We start from the raw sequence: 13,644 nt of genomic DNA on the forward strand, positions 1-13,644 counted from the left end.
GAGTCTGTTTAAGCAGAAGGAGTGAAATTTAATTTTGGCTCAACGTGTGATTTGCAAGGTGGAATATTGGGTGAGACACTTATATGCTAGGTTGGGATTCAGAATTGTGCTTTTCCATGGACTTCCTACCTGATTTGTGTAGCCTCTGTGTACGTCGTTCCTCACCTGTAAAAGGACAATTTTGACCTTCCCCATCCTACAGGAGGAGAAGTCTATTTAAGACTGGAAAATGTGCAGGTACTCTGGTATTAGGAACTGTGGTGAATAACTGAACTGACTTTGCTTGAGCTTGACCTAACAAGCACGTTTTGTAAACCTACTGCAGGATTTACTGAAAGGTTTATCTTCTATTGACCATGGGCTACAAAGTTTCATCCATTCCAATGATGTTTTCCTCTTTGTTTGTATAGGCACATCCAAAGCAATACACAACCTCCTCAGGCTCCAGTTCCGCCCCTAGGATATGTATCTGGAAACCTTATTTCAGATTTGGAAACAGATGTTCCAGATGATGATGATGATGATGAGGATGATATTGAAGAAGAAACTGTAGAAATCAGTAGGCCGCTAAGAGGTCTCGAGCATACTCCAGGCTCCAGTATGGACAATCTAGACAGCTCTGTGACAGGTAACCAAACACAGTTAACAGTGACACCAATTTGCTCCTAACAGTAAAATACATCATCAGTCAAACACTTTCTAAGTGAAAATTATTCCACTTTATTTCTGTAACATTTAAAATGTGTTAATATTAAAGTTAAAGAAAGATTTGAAAATACTTTGCTTTGCTGCAAAATGATAAGAAAATTCATGAATTTTAAAAAGCTTTAAAGACTTGAAAGAAAACTCAATTATATCCTAGCTTTCATGAAAAGTTCACTCTACTGGAGAAGCAAGCCAGTTACATAAAAAGGAGGGGGAAGACCTTGGCTTAGGAATATGTATTTCATAAATCAGAAGCAGCATAAAAATGTTATCTTAAAGCTCTTTTAGATATTTTACTTGGTAAATGCTTTTACAGATGAACACAGGGAAGTTAAAAGGCTTCAGAATAAGTGTAGTTAGATCAGCACAACATTTATTTGTAGAGTAAATACGACATTTATGTGGGAAAATGTGTACTTTAAACCTTCTTTTTATTGCTGAATTTAATAATTGTTCCTATTCAGTGAAGATATTTAATTATTCTGTCACTCCTTCCTTCACCACTTCTTGCCCTTTGCGTGCCTTGGAAAGTTACAACAAGGATCGTGAAAGGGGACCTAGAAAGGCATGCTAAACTAATACATAGAACCTGAATGAATAAAATTGCTGTTCATGAAATGTAGGCAGTGGAAGACATTTTTTGAAAAATACAGATTTTATATGGACATGATGTACCTTATTTAAACTTCAGTATATTTCCCTTTAGGTTGAACTTGGGCCTCTATATAATATACTGTATCCATAATGCTGCACTGGACACCCAACTGTGCATAGTGTCCATAGCTCATAAAAGCTAGTAGGTGCTTCTTCAGTCTTTGATCTCAGCGGAATAACACGGATTGTTAGTTGTACCTTAAGGGAGACTTGCTCAGTACGACTTACTACCATAACGCTGCTGAATTTCATCTCACTGTTCTGGACCTTTGAAATTCCAAGGATTTTGCACCCATACTTAAATGTTGCTATTCTGAAAACACTACAGGAATATGACAGTGATGGAACATCAGTACCTATAATTGTCTTCCTTTTCCCTTGTTGAATTGAATAACGTGTAGCTTAATCCCAGTTTCCAGGTTTTCCTTCACCCTAGGGCCAGACTGCTTGCCAATCTAATTAAGATTTAAGAATTGTATCTCTGCTGCTGCGATTTGAAATCCAGATTCAACTGAAGGCCATAGAGTTAAAGTTTAAATCCCTGAATTAAGAAGGTTAACTTATTAGTGCATAAGTATGTTAAGTCACTTCGCTTGAATTTCTAGTGTAATCTCCTTGAGGCTATAATTCTGCATATTTTTGCATATCTCACTAATGGCTCAGAAGCCCTTCCATTAGGAATGCAGTAAGAGTTTTACACTGGTAATACAGCAATAAATAAATAATAAAAAAGCAGGTTGTAATACGTTTTCCATTTGTTATGTATTAATATGCCAATGTTGATATATCTATAAATCAGAAAATTAATGTTCTTCACATTTGCATCTTTACCTAATATTTTAGACAACCCTAACTAGTGCAAAGTAAGGAATAGCTGCACTTCTACAACTTTTAGACTTCTGTGCTTATTACAATTTATCCTTTTATGAATAACATTGAAGCTTATTATAATAGTTACAAATCTTACTTAATTGTTGGTGTGTTAAATGTTTAATTATTGGAGTGTTAAAAACTTCCTGATGTATTTTTTTGGAAGAAATTGGATGGAACCTGGTAATGTAGACTGGGAATGTGCTTAAGCTGACCTAAATGCACACCCACTCGTCTCCACCTATATCTTGATGTGGCCTCATCCAGCTGAAAATTAAGGGGTTTCTTTTGCTTTTTCTTTTTCTTCTTTAATTACTAGCTGGATCTGTTACTTGATCTGGTTCACCACATGGCAAGATGTTTACCGGCACTGCAGGAAGGGAATGCGCAGCTGAAAGGGGAGCAAAATGATAATCTGCCCCTCTAGCATATAGACAACACTTAGATTGACTTAAAGCAATTATGGAACTATAGCCTTACAAAAATACATCCAGAGTGCTAGTCTAAATGATCTGTAAAATGGCAAGCTTTCCAAATAACAAAACTGCTTCTGTTTTCCTCAGTTACTATATAGGTAAATCCTTGATTTTCTGAGGGCTTGTTTTGGGCTTGTTTTTTTTTTCTAGGGGTGGAAGGAAATTGCTTATTATACTCAGGCGAATTGTTTCAGAGGAGAATTTTAATTTTTGTATATCTGTTGCTGTTAACTCTTCCAGGCTGTGTTTACTGTTGTTAAGGAGGGTATATGACAAATTGCATTCATTGTTTCTAAGCTGTTCTCATTCTTTAATTTGACTGCTAAGTTGTTCTTTCTTGCACTGAGAATATATGAGCTACTTCTTTTCACAGGGCTATTGGTAACTTAATCTAGCATTTTCCTAGGGATTTTTACGCAATGTTTTCACTTCTTTAAACACTATATTGAAAAATGGAGGCAAATGAGAACAGCTGACCCAGATGAAGCAATGTTTCTGTTCATTTTGAAGCATGCCCCGCAAATTCAGTGTTTGTGAGAAATGTAAATTGACATTGCTTGGTCCAGACTTCCTCCAAATAGAGTTGCTGTACAGTGAGCGGGGTGAGGAAACATCCTGTACTCTTAGCATGCCTCAGCCATGACTTGAGGATACCCACTCTCAGAGTGAAATGGTACTTTGTTCTTTACGGCTGAGCTGAGACCGAGGTTTTCATCCAATGCCAAATGTGGGATTCTCTGAGGAGAAACACTGGCGCTGTGCGAGCCAAATTCAAACTGCTAAATTCCTCTGAAACCACAGTGTTGCTGCTTTAAACTGTTTAAAAGCCAAGTTGACTTCCAGGCACTTGAGGTTTAGTTACAGCTAACTGAAGAGTCAGACAAGGATTTAATCTGTGCTATTAAGCTTTACTCTTTGCAGGTGGCAGAGATATAATGTTGACTTGTATAATAAAGTGAAAAGAAAGGAAGAGAGCATAGTAGCTATATCTTAACATTTTCCAGATATTGCAAAGAAAACTCAGGGAGGGAGGTTTAGATTTGAATATTTGTGGAGTAGAATATGAAAATAAAGCCAAAGTTTTGCATGGTTTGTTAGGATACTGGCTTACTGATTCCGATATTAAAAAAAAACGAAAAAGAAGAAAGAACTGAAAAGCAGCTGTAAAACTTCTGCTCACTTGACTTTTAACTCACAATTGTTTAGGTTATTTTTGCTTTCAGAAACACATTGAAGTATGTTTTTTTCTTTTGCTTATGTTTAATGTTTGCCTTTATAATGGATATGGCATGAATGGTCACAAAGAGTCTATTATTCTCCTTTAATAGACTTAATTAATTGCATACGATGACTGTATAAGAAATTAATTTGCTTCTCACTGAAATCACTAAGAACAACACTAGGTTTTGTCAGATCAAAGTATTACGGTTTGGGGGTTTTCTTTGCCCTCTCTTTACCTTCTCCTCCCCCAGCATCACCAGTGAAGCTGGTAGTGGAGCTGTTGCATCTTCAGTCCTGGTGCATTTTGACTGAGGGCAGAGATACACCCATTAACTAGCATGGAAATTAGAACAAGCTCTTTTCTACCTAACTGATACAAACTGACGTAAGCAGAGATATTCTTGTAAGCAGTACCACTGCAAATGCATTAACAATTTTTTTTTAATAGAATTATATAGATCTGAAATTATAAAGATCTCCATAGCTTGTATAGCTCAGCAAGGAAGAAAATCCCTTATTTGGCATGTTTTGATCTTGATTAAAAGAATCACTGATGACTGTCTGTATGGTGAAAGTTGTTCATTCATTGTGTTTGAGCACAAAATTGCACAAAATCATTTTCATGAGCCATATTTTACTATGGCAGAGTCCAATATTTATATCGATTTGCTTAGGGATACCTATTGCAAAAGATTCTATTTTATAAGCAGTTAGACAGATTGCATTGAATAGGAAGAATGTGTTTAATGGATTAAATATGTGCTCAGAAAATAGGAAACTGCTACTTTTTGTATCTCATAAAAATGGTAATGCAACAATTAGCAGGGTCATGTTATAAAGCACAGACTTTACTCTAGCTTAATGGATCTAGGGATATGCATTCATCAGCAACGATGGATTTAGCATAAAACGACATGTAAATGAATTGATGACTGATCATAAATTAATTTTAGTGCTGAAGAAGTAATAGAGACACAGCAAGATGCCACTTTATCATAGTATTTTACTGCTCAGCAACATTTGAGCAACTACTTAATGTTCTGTGTGCATTTCTTTTCTAACAGCTTGAATAAATTTGAGACTTTTTTGTGCCTTTCAGCAATATGGAAACCAAAAAATCTTGGAAGATTGAAAATGCAAACACAAATATATTTGGCTAAGTGACATAAATTCATTTGTCATTAAATGTTTATGAAGGTCATTAATTATGGTTGGACCTGTGAAGTACCAAATATCTATGTATGATTTTTATCTCATTTTGTTCAGTGTTTCCTGCCCCAAAATAAAAGTTTTAAAACATAAGGGTTTATTTAAGGTGTATACATTTAAATATTTGGGCATTTATGGTGAAGTATAATGTAAAGTATAAGTCCAGGTCTAATTTTCGAAGTGTGATCATATTTATATTGTGCCCCTTTTATTATTCTTTCTTACTCTAATGGTACAAGACTATTGCCCCTTCTATTCCGTCACTTCCATGAAAATCAGTGGACATTCTTTCTTTGTAATCATGACAGTAGTCAGATATATCCAAAAGAAAATAGTGTCTTTCTTGTGTACAAAGGCTAAAGGAATTCTGTAACTGATTTCAGCTGAAGTAGCATCAGTCCCAAAGCTCTTCACCTGTACTTCACAAACCTGCAGCATCAAAAATCCTGCAGAGGAGCAGGGGCTTAAAATTAGCATGTGCTTAATGGTCTTGTGAAGGAAAGCACATAAGCGTACACATACGAGTCCTAGTGACATCATTTGTTAACTTTAAGCATGCACATAGAGTTTGGTATGTACAGAAAAATATCTAATGGAATTTTTCAGAAGTGTTAGATTTGTGGTGAGCAGCTTTTACTTCACAAGTGCATTGGATATTTTTTTTAAAATGAAACAAGAGTACACTTTACAAAGAAAAATAGCATTTTTATTGCCTGCAAAATGTCACTAAAAGCAGTAGCATGCAGCCTACAAGAAGCTAGCACCTCTACTCCCCTCACCTCTCCCTGAGAGCAAAGCAGCTTTCTGTTTGCATTAGTACCAAGAGATATTTTATGGAGCAAGAAAACAGAGTTCAACTTTTCACAGAGTTGATTTTTGTTCTGCATAAAGCATTTACTGCTGCTGTCAGCAAGAGTAAAATTTACAGTTGCCAGAAAGCGTAAAAACTCAAATGTGCTCTTGGAAAACACACAGTGAGCTGCATCTAAAGGAGACACTAAAAGCCTGTTTCATTCTATTTCAAAATGCACAGTTGATCTGAAAGGGACGTCAGCATCTCTTATTCTGCCTTTATTCAGAGAGAAACAAATGTTCATCTGATTTGGAAAACAAGTGGCCAGTGGATGCCTTTAAACAAGCAGTCACCATGTGTGCTACATTAATGCAGCTGCATGGTGGCCTGAGGAGCCCAGGCTGGGCTCCAGCACTCCTGTGCCTTCTGGGCAATGTCGGCACCTCTGGAGCAAAAAGCAAGCCGGGGTTTTACTGCCGCAAGTTTTGGTGGGGAAAAAATTGTTTATGCAAGGAAACTGAATAGCTCAGGAACCGGTAGAAATAAGATGGAGATTTCACTTTTAGTTGCTTGGTCACAGGTGGGTGCTGTAAGTCTCATGGTAGCTTGCTGACTTCAGCAGTTATAAAGAGTTTTGCCTCTGCTTCCAGCAACCAGAAGTATCATAAAATCATTGAATCATAGAATGGTCTGAGTTGGAAGGGACCTTTAAATGTAATCTAATTCAACCCCCCTGCCATGTGCAGGGACATCTTTCACTAGACCAGGTTGCTCAAAGCCTTGTCCAGCCTCACCTTGAACACTTCCAATGATGGATGCCTGAAAAATTGGCAGTTTGATAACAGCACTCTACTGATAATTAAAATATAGCTATTTTTAGGAAAACCTGGCATGTCAATGAGTGTGTAGAACAATAGGTTTATGCACACCCGTCAGAGGGAGCATTGTGGGCTTTTGCGAATTTTAAGTATATTTCATACTTAAAATGGGGATTAGTTTTTTGGACTGGATGAACTTCTGTCCAGTCCTTCAAAGAGTAGATAAAAAACAGCAACTGTTCCTAGACATACCCTGAAAGCGTCCCATCCAAATTATCATGTGCATTATATGTTATGTAACAGATGGGTGACTGGTTAGCAAACGGACAAAGCCGTGTGAGCAAATGGAAATTCAAACCTGAGTTCCTTTAAAACGTCCAGTCTTGTGCCTCTGATACTGAAAAGCATTCCTTTTCTGTACAGTATATGTTTTTAAATGTCTCTATGTTGAGAGTAGAATGTATCATATAAAACCTTTGGACCCTGAAATTAATGAGATATATGTTAAATTTTTAGCACCCAAGTATTGTCCTTTGATATCTGTAAGTCTAGGTATATTTTCATGTTTCAAGTTGTGCTTAGATATTTTGCAGAATATATTGATAAGCAATTGTTTGAAAATGCCCTCAGCTATAGGCTTTCATTTTCTTACGTCTTCATGAAGTGTTCTATCTGTAGTATCTTGTTTCATACATCATCAATAGCTGTTGCTAAGCCTTTTTACTCTCTATTCTCTACGATGTCCTATCACACTTTGATTGTTAGTTCAGAAACTGTCTTCTCAGAGGAAATTCAGTTTTAGCCTTCCCTTGCTGTTATCTAGGCTTCCTTACATCTGTCTGCATCAGGTCAAGTGTGTTTGGAAAATAACAATTTTATGTGTGCTCTTGGCAAGCAGAATCAAACTCTGTCACTCGCTGTTGCACTTAACACACTTTCTGCCTGTCAGACCTCCATAGACCTTTCCAGTTTCTCTTCTTGTATTTTAGAAATGCATGGACTTTTGTTATTATAGACTGCCACTTTGCTGACATTAAAAGGTTTGGTCACTGCATCACAAAATAATCCATTGTTCTTGGGCTTTGTGGTGCAGCTTGCTACTGACTAAATTCCAGTATTCATTTATTGTACTCATGACTCATTTTGGCAGGATATTTTTAATCTTTGGCACCACTATTAGCTAATTAGGCTATCAATTTGGTACTAATAAGCAGGTCATTATTGATTTACTAGTTAATTTTGAACACAATAATATTTTCTTGGACATGGCTTAAAAAAAGGCTTTGAAGAACATGACTTACACTGCTGGACACCTTACGTACATTCACATAAATTCAGCTGTTCTAACTGAATAGTTAAGTCAGGGCCATGATGTATCTGTCCACATGTGTCTTCATATCTTTGAAAAACAGTTCCCTGCAGATTTTCATGGATTCACTGGGGTGGTTTTTTTCAACATATGCATGCCATTGTTTTGCCATTGTTTTTAAAAAGCAGATTTCAGGTGTTTCAAGATAGGTGCCTGTGCTATCTCAGAACAATACGCTATGTCTACACAGCAGCATGCAAAGCCATATAGCAGCAGCTCAGGTCCCAAAAGCAGTCTGCTAGCTCGGCACCTCAGCTGGACTTGGTAACTAATTAGCCTGGCTGCCCTTTTCCTGCAGCAAAGCCAGGTCCTTGGCGCTGGCTAAGTTTCCTTTGCCTCCTGCACCTTTGCATGGTGTAGAACTACCCAGTGACATCCACCCATGATTTTTAGAAGTACAGAACGCCATCAACTCCACCTGAAGCCACAAGAGATAAAGATTTTCAACACTTTGAAAAAAAAATGTGAACTGATCAGTAGCTTTTAAAAATCTATTGTACTGCCATATTGGGTAGCTGATTGATGCTTCATGTGTTCAAAAAAATAAAAGAAAATATAAATGAAGAGCAAATAAGATGAATCCTTCCTTCACTGTTTTGCTCTTTACATTTTAGTTATGTCAAGATTTCTATATTTCTTTCACGTGCTTTTTTTGGTATCTGGTTTTCTGACTGCATTTTTATGATATTATCACTTTCCTCTCCTGCAGTGCTGGTAATCCATAGCTAGAAGGTACCATAAGGCCAGCATTGGCTTAGTGTCTGACTCGGTATTAAATTTGAATATACATTTGCTCTGCTCTTGAATGTTAATTATTTCTAACTTTTTTGAAAAAGTAACTTTAATCCACTAGAATGAACTGTTTCAGGTCAGCTTTCTTCAGGACGTTAAAATCGCTCATCTATTTTAAGTTTTTAATTGAGAAAATGACATAATACCTGTCTTGTTCAGGATAGCTCGTGAAGCCCATGTCTGACTTCAGCCATATCTACCAAGACCTACACTTGAGCTGTTCTAAATTAAGACTTTGTTTTGCAAATATCGAACTAGATACTGATTTGTAATAAGTCAAGTAAAAAAAAACAACAAACAAACAACCAAAAAACCCCAAATGTACAAAAAACCAAACATTTATTTCAAACCCAGGGAAAATCTATTAACTTTCAAAAGAATTTATTACAGAGCCTTCACATTTGTAGAGAATATGTATCATTTTGTTTACAGGATCAAAGTAACATGGAGCAAGCTATGAATGTGATCCCACTTAGCTTTGATAGTATTCTTTTATATCAAGCTTTGTCAGATAAACTTTGGGTTGTGTGAAAGGACATATTAGGTGTGTCTCTAAGCTTTAGATGAATCCTGCTCTTCTGTACCAAGCTCTGTCAAATGAATTTTGGGTTTCCTGTTGAGAAAGGGCATATTAAGTGGGTATTTAAGCTTTAGATGATAAAAAAAAATATCAAATGTGCACAACTCACTAGACCCCTACATTTGTTTTTAGGTTCAATGGTAAATGGATGGGGTTCTGCGTCTGATGAGGACCGTAACTTTTCTAGTCATAGATCTAGTGTAGGTAGCTCCTCAGATGACTCGATCTTTACCAGCGGCAGTTTTGCACAAGCACTGGTTGCAGCAGCAGATAAAGCTGGTTTTAGGCTGGATGGAACCAGCCTGACAAGAACAGGTTTGTAGACTCAAAGTTGACGCTTTCTGCATGAAAGGTGTCTCTGCCTGTTCTCTTGTTTTCAGTGAACCTGCGTCTCGCACTTGTCTAACATGCATGGAATAAGATGGATGGAGATATTTTTGTCAGTATATTTTCAATGAAACCTTGCATTATGTTTCAATTTTGGTGATTTGAAGTAGTGAATAGCGCAAGCTTTTAATCTGCACCTTCAGTCTCCTACAGTGTCCCTCTGACTCTGCTGACTCTGCTGTGGATTTGCTGACATATGCTGTGTTTAATATTTTGGTGAAGAGATCGCTAACTCTGTCATGCTGTCTTTGCTGATTTTGTTTTTCTCAAAATCTGCTCACAGTCATTCACATTTCCAGTGATGAACATCTTCTTTAAACTATTATCTCCATCCCTGCTCTTCTCTTGCATCTCTTCTTGCAAAAGTGTATTTTTCTGTGAAGCTTTTCAAAGCATGGGGTAAATTGGTGTGCTTTTATTGTTAACAATACAAACTGTTTTAAAGCCTTTTTAATAGCTGATTTTAAAAATACTTAATTCAATAAGTTAATATATTTTGATAAACTTTAATTTTAGTTATGCCAACTGAATCTGCCAAGTTAAATGTAACAAAGGTAAAGTGAATATTGATTTTGAAAACAGCCAGTCTTCTAAAATGAATTAATGAAAAGTAAACATATCTTAGTTCATATTTTAAAGCTCCATATGTTGTATTTCTGGCAAAAAAGATAAGTAAAAATTATTTTTAAATATTCTGGAAAAAAGAATGTTATTTGCATTTGCTTAGTCTTATCAAAACAGCAAAAATAACTAATTGTTTAAATCCACAAATCTAACAGAAAGGTATGAATTCAGGTCATATTTTTGTCATGCTTTCTCAGCCGATTTCTGCACACAGGTCCCATAATGTTCTTATCATGCAAAATTTTTTACTATTAGTCTGGTATTGAGCCTATCCTTGAGTAAAATGTGTGCATTTATGAGAAATGTCTCCATATGTTAGGGCTGAAAACCACAGGTTTTCTGTATGCAATGACTTCATGGCAAACACTGCCTTTTAAGAACATTGCGAATGAAGAAAAGAATCGATGACAAAATCCTATGTCGCCAACAAACTACAGGGTGAACAGACACAGCTTTTCTCACAGCACTAGGACTTCCGCCAATGACTTCAGTCAGACATAATCGTCCTTAAAAGATAATTATTTCACCATTACAAGTAGTTAAAACCCTCAGTTGCTTCTTACACTAGTGGAAAATTGACTGAGTAAATGTCTCATCATTGAAAAAAAAAAAAGAACAAAACAAACCAAAAACTTATGTAGACCTTTACTTATCTACTATTGGCACATTTGGCCAAACTATAATTTAAAGTATACTGTTTTGGTTGAAGAGCCTCCTAAACAGTCTTGAATGAAAGATGCAAATCCTCCCCATCATTTTTTGTGGTGGTGGTTTTGGCCTCAGTAAAAGCTAATGCAAAGATTCACCCAAAGTTAGTGTCGCTTTTATCAGGCCATTGAGAATTACATTTTCCACCATGAACACACACATAACAAAAGTAGATGAAAACACACATAGACACTATTAAATAAATATAATTTCTTATTGTAGCTATGTAAATGGAAAGTACAAGGGAAGGATGAGAGCCTGCTTGTCAGTTATATTTTGCTAGCTTAATTAGTCACAAATGCACTTAAACTGAGTATTTGCATGTAATTCATTGGACAGACTGTAAGAGTTTAAGGTACGACAATGTATTCAACCGTTGAGGTGGAGACTTTACGATTATTACCTTCTTACTCTCTTAATGATCCAGCGAGCAAAACAGAAACAAAATAACACCGACGTGTAAACAAACAGCCCTCCCCTCCTTTACTCACAAAAACCTCAATAAATGGAAATAACTCCCCAGTGCTTACTGCAGTTTCGTTATGATGTGATGCCTCCCGGGGCAGCGTGGATCAATCAGACATGTCTATTACAGACCTACTGCATCACAGCAACCCCCATATTGTGCAAAATGGTGTCATGTAACGTAGAAGCAGCCCTGTTATTTCCGTTCATTGCACTGGAGGGAGTTTGAAGGTCCCGACTCCTTACTTCTTTGCAGTCTGGACAGTTATTTGCCCTCATTCAGAACAGCTGTGAAATATTCTGACTGATATGAAAGGAGAAGTCCAACTTGATAGCCGCAGGTGGGTGTGTTTGACTGCCAAGCATAAGAGGCACTGGTAAATCCAGGTGCAAAGTGTCTCACTTTGACTCCAGTTTCCAGAAGCCATAGTGTGATTTGCCATGAAGTTCAGACAGGTTTTTTTTTTAACACATTTGGGAAATTAAATCAAGAATTAGTGGATTCATCCTTGTCTCCATTTAGACACACTAAATCTGCTACAGAGAGTCTAACACTGCTCAGCAGTTCTTGCTGGAAGGGCTGCGTGCAAATACAAGATGCTGTAATCAGTTATGAGGTATGTTGAAAAATGTATTTTGGGAGCCTGCACATCATTTGTGTTTGCCCCAAGTCTGATTTAGGTCAGTGCTATTTATTTTCCCTCATTTTCATGGAGGGATAAAAGAGAGAATGATTGGTTCTATTTCTTTTTAAAACAAACATTCTGAATGAATACTCACAAATCTTTAGTCAAGAGAATAAGTGTGAAGAAACTTCATCCTGCACTCACTAGTTGCACTTGTGCATTGCGAGTTTATTTTTGCAAAACATCTGTGCAATGTGCTGTGAGCTAGGCTGGAATTTCAGGCCCATATCTGAATTTCTTTGCATTATTTGTCTTTTTTTTCTTTTTAAAAGAAATTTTAATATTTTGTCTGTGTTCATCTGCTGTTTTATCCTTATCTATGAAACAAGGGCTTGATCACTTCTCTTTGTCTGGCTGCAGCTGTGCCAGCTATAGAGGTTGATGTTTCTAGCCTTCCCCCAAATGCTTATTACTGCTTTCTCCCAGCTCCAGAATTAGCTGCTTGTGTGGGTGTTCTGTAACCCATTTCAGTTAAAATGAGCCAGGTTAGCAAAGGCATACTTTTCATACCGTTTAAGTTCAATTTGGCTTATTTTGGCAGAGGAGAGCTAGGGAATGTCCGCATGAGGTGTTCAAACATGGTAACCTGTAATAGCTGGCAGTGACATCCAGCTGGAAGTCAAGCCTGCCTAAGAGCAGTGTCCTCTCAGGGTGCATGTTAGTCAGAAGGTAGAGGATCAAGCCTGAGACAGTCAGGAAATCTCACACATGTATGTATTAATGTGAAACTTCATGTTAGCAAGATTATGGCTACTGTTTTCACTTTGCCCTCTTTGCTCTGAGAATATTTCAAATAGTGTAGCGGGTAGCAAATTACTCCTGCTTATCTAGATCAGGTCGTATGTGCTGGCATGTTGGAAGTAAGTGCGTCTGTTGAAAGGTTTTACTAGAAAATAAAATTTTTTGCAGGGTAGACCCTGGTCTAAGTTAACCAGAAGATAAAAAAGTGCCTTACTAACTGAGGGTCAATTGACCAGAAAAAAAGAACATACAGGCATTTTGTCACTTTCCAGGAACTCTTACACCAGTTGGGCCTACAGTAGCATTGAAAGAGCAGAAGTTCTGACTAGCTTATACATTTTCCACTGCAGATAGGATTAAAACATGTAAAAATTTTAAGTACCAGTTCTGAACAAGTTAAAATGTTAATATCTCCAAGATACTCATCCAGAATGACACACAGATAGAAAAAAAAGAAAATAAAAGATGGTATTCTTTCATTTTCGTCAGTTATAATTAAACAATAAGCCTAATTCACTGAATAAAAATATCAACATAAAAGGGAGT

At 36.8% G+C, this 13,644-nt stretch overlaps 1 protein-coding gene across 1 annotated transcript in view; it reads left to right on the forward strand.

Moving 5' to 3' along the window:
- ROBO2 (roundabout guidance receptor 2) overlaps positions 1–512 on the forward strand; it is a 435,305-nt gene extending 434,793 nt beyond the window's left edge. The window contains exon 24 of the mRNA XM_086462902.1: positions 436–512. Coding sequence (XP_086319028.1) covers positions 436–512 — 77 coding nt within the window. The remainder of the gene's footprint in view (positions 1–435) is intronic.
- Positions 513–13,644: the final 13,132 nt, after the last annotated feature.

This window comes from Leptosomus discolor, chromosome 1 (genome assembly GCF_034619465.1).
Source record: "Leptosomus discolor isolate bLepDis1 chromosome 1, bLepDis1.hap2, whole genome shotgun sequence".
Classification (NCBI taxonomy): domain Eukaryota; kingdom Metazoa; phylum Chordata; class Aves; order Leptosomiformes; family Leptosomidae; genus Leptosomus; species Leptosomus discolor.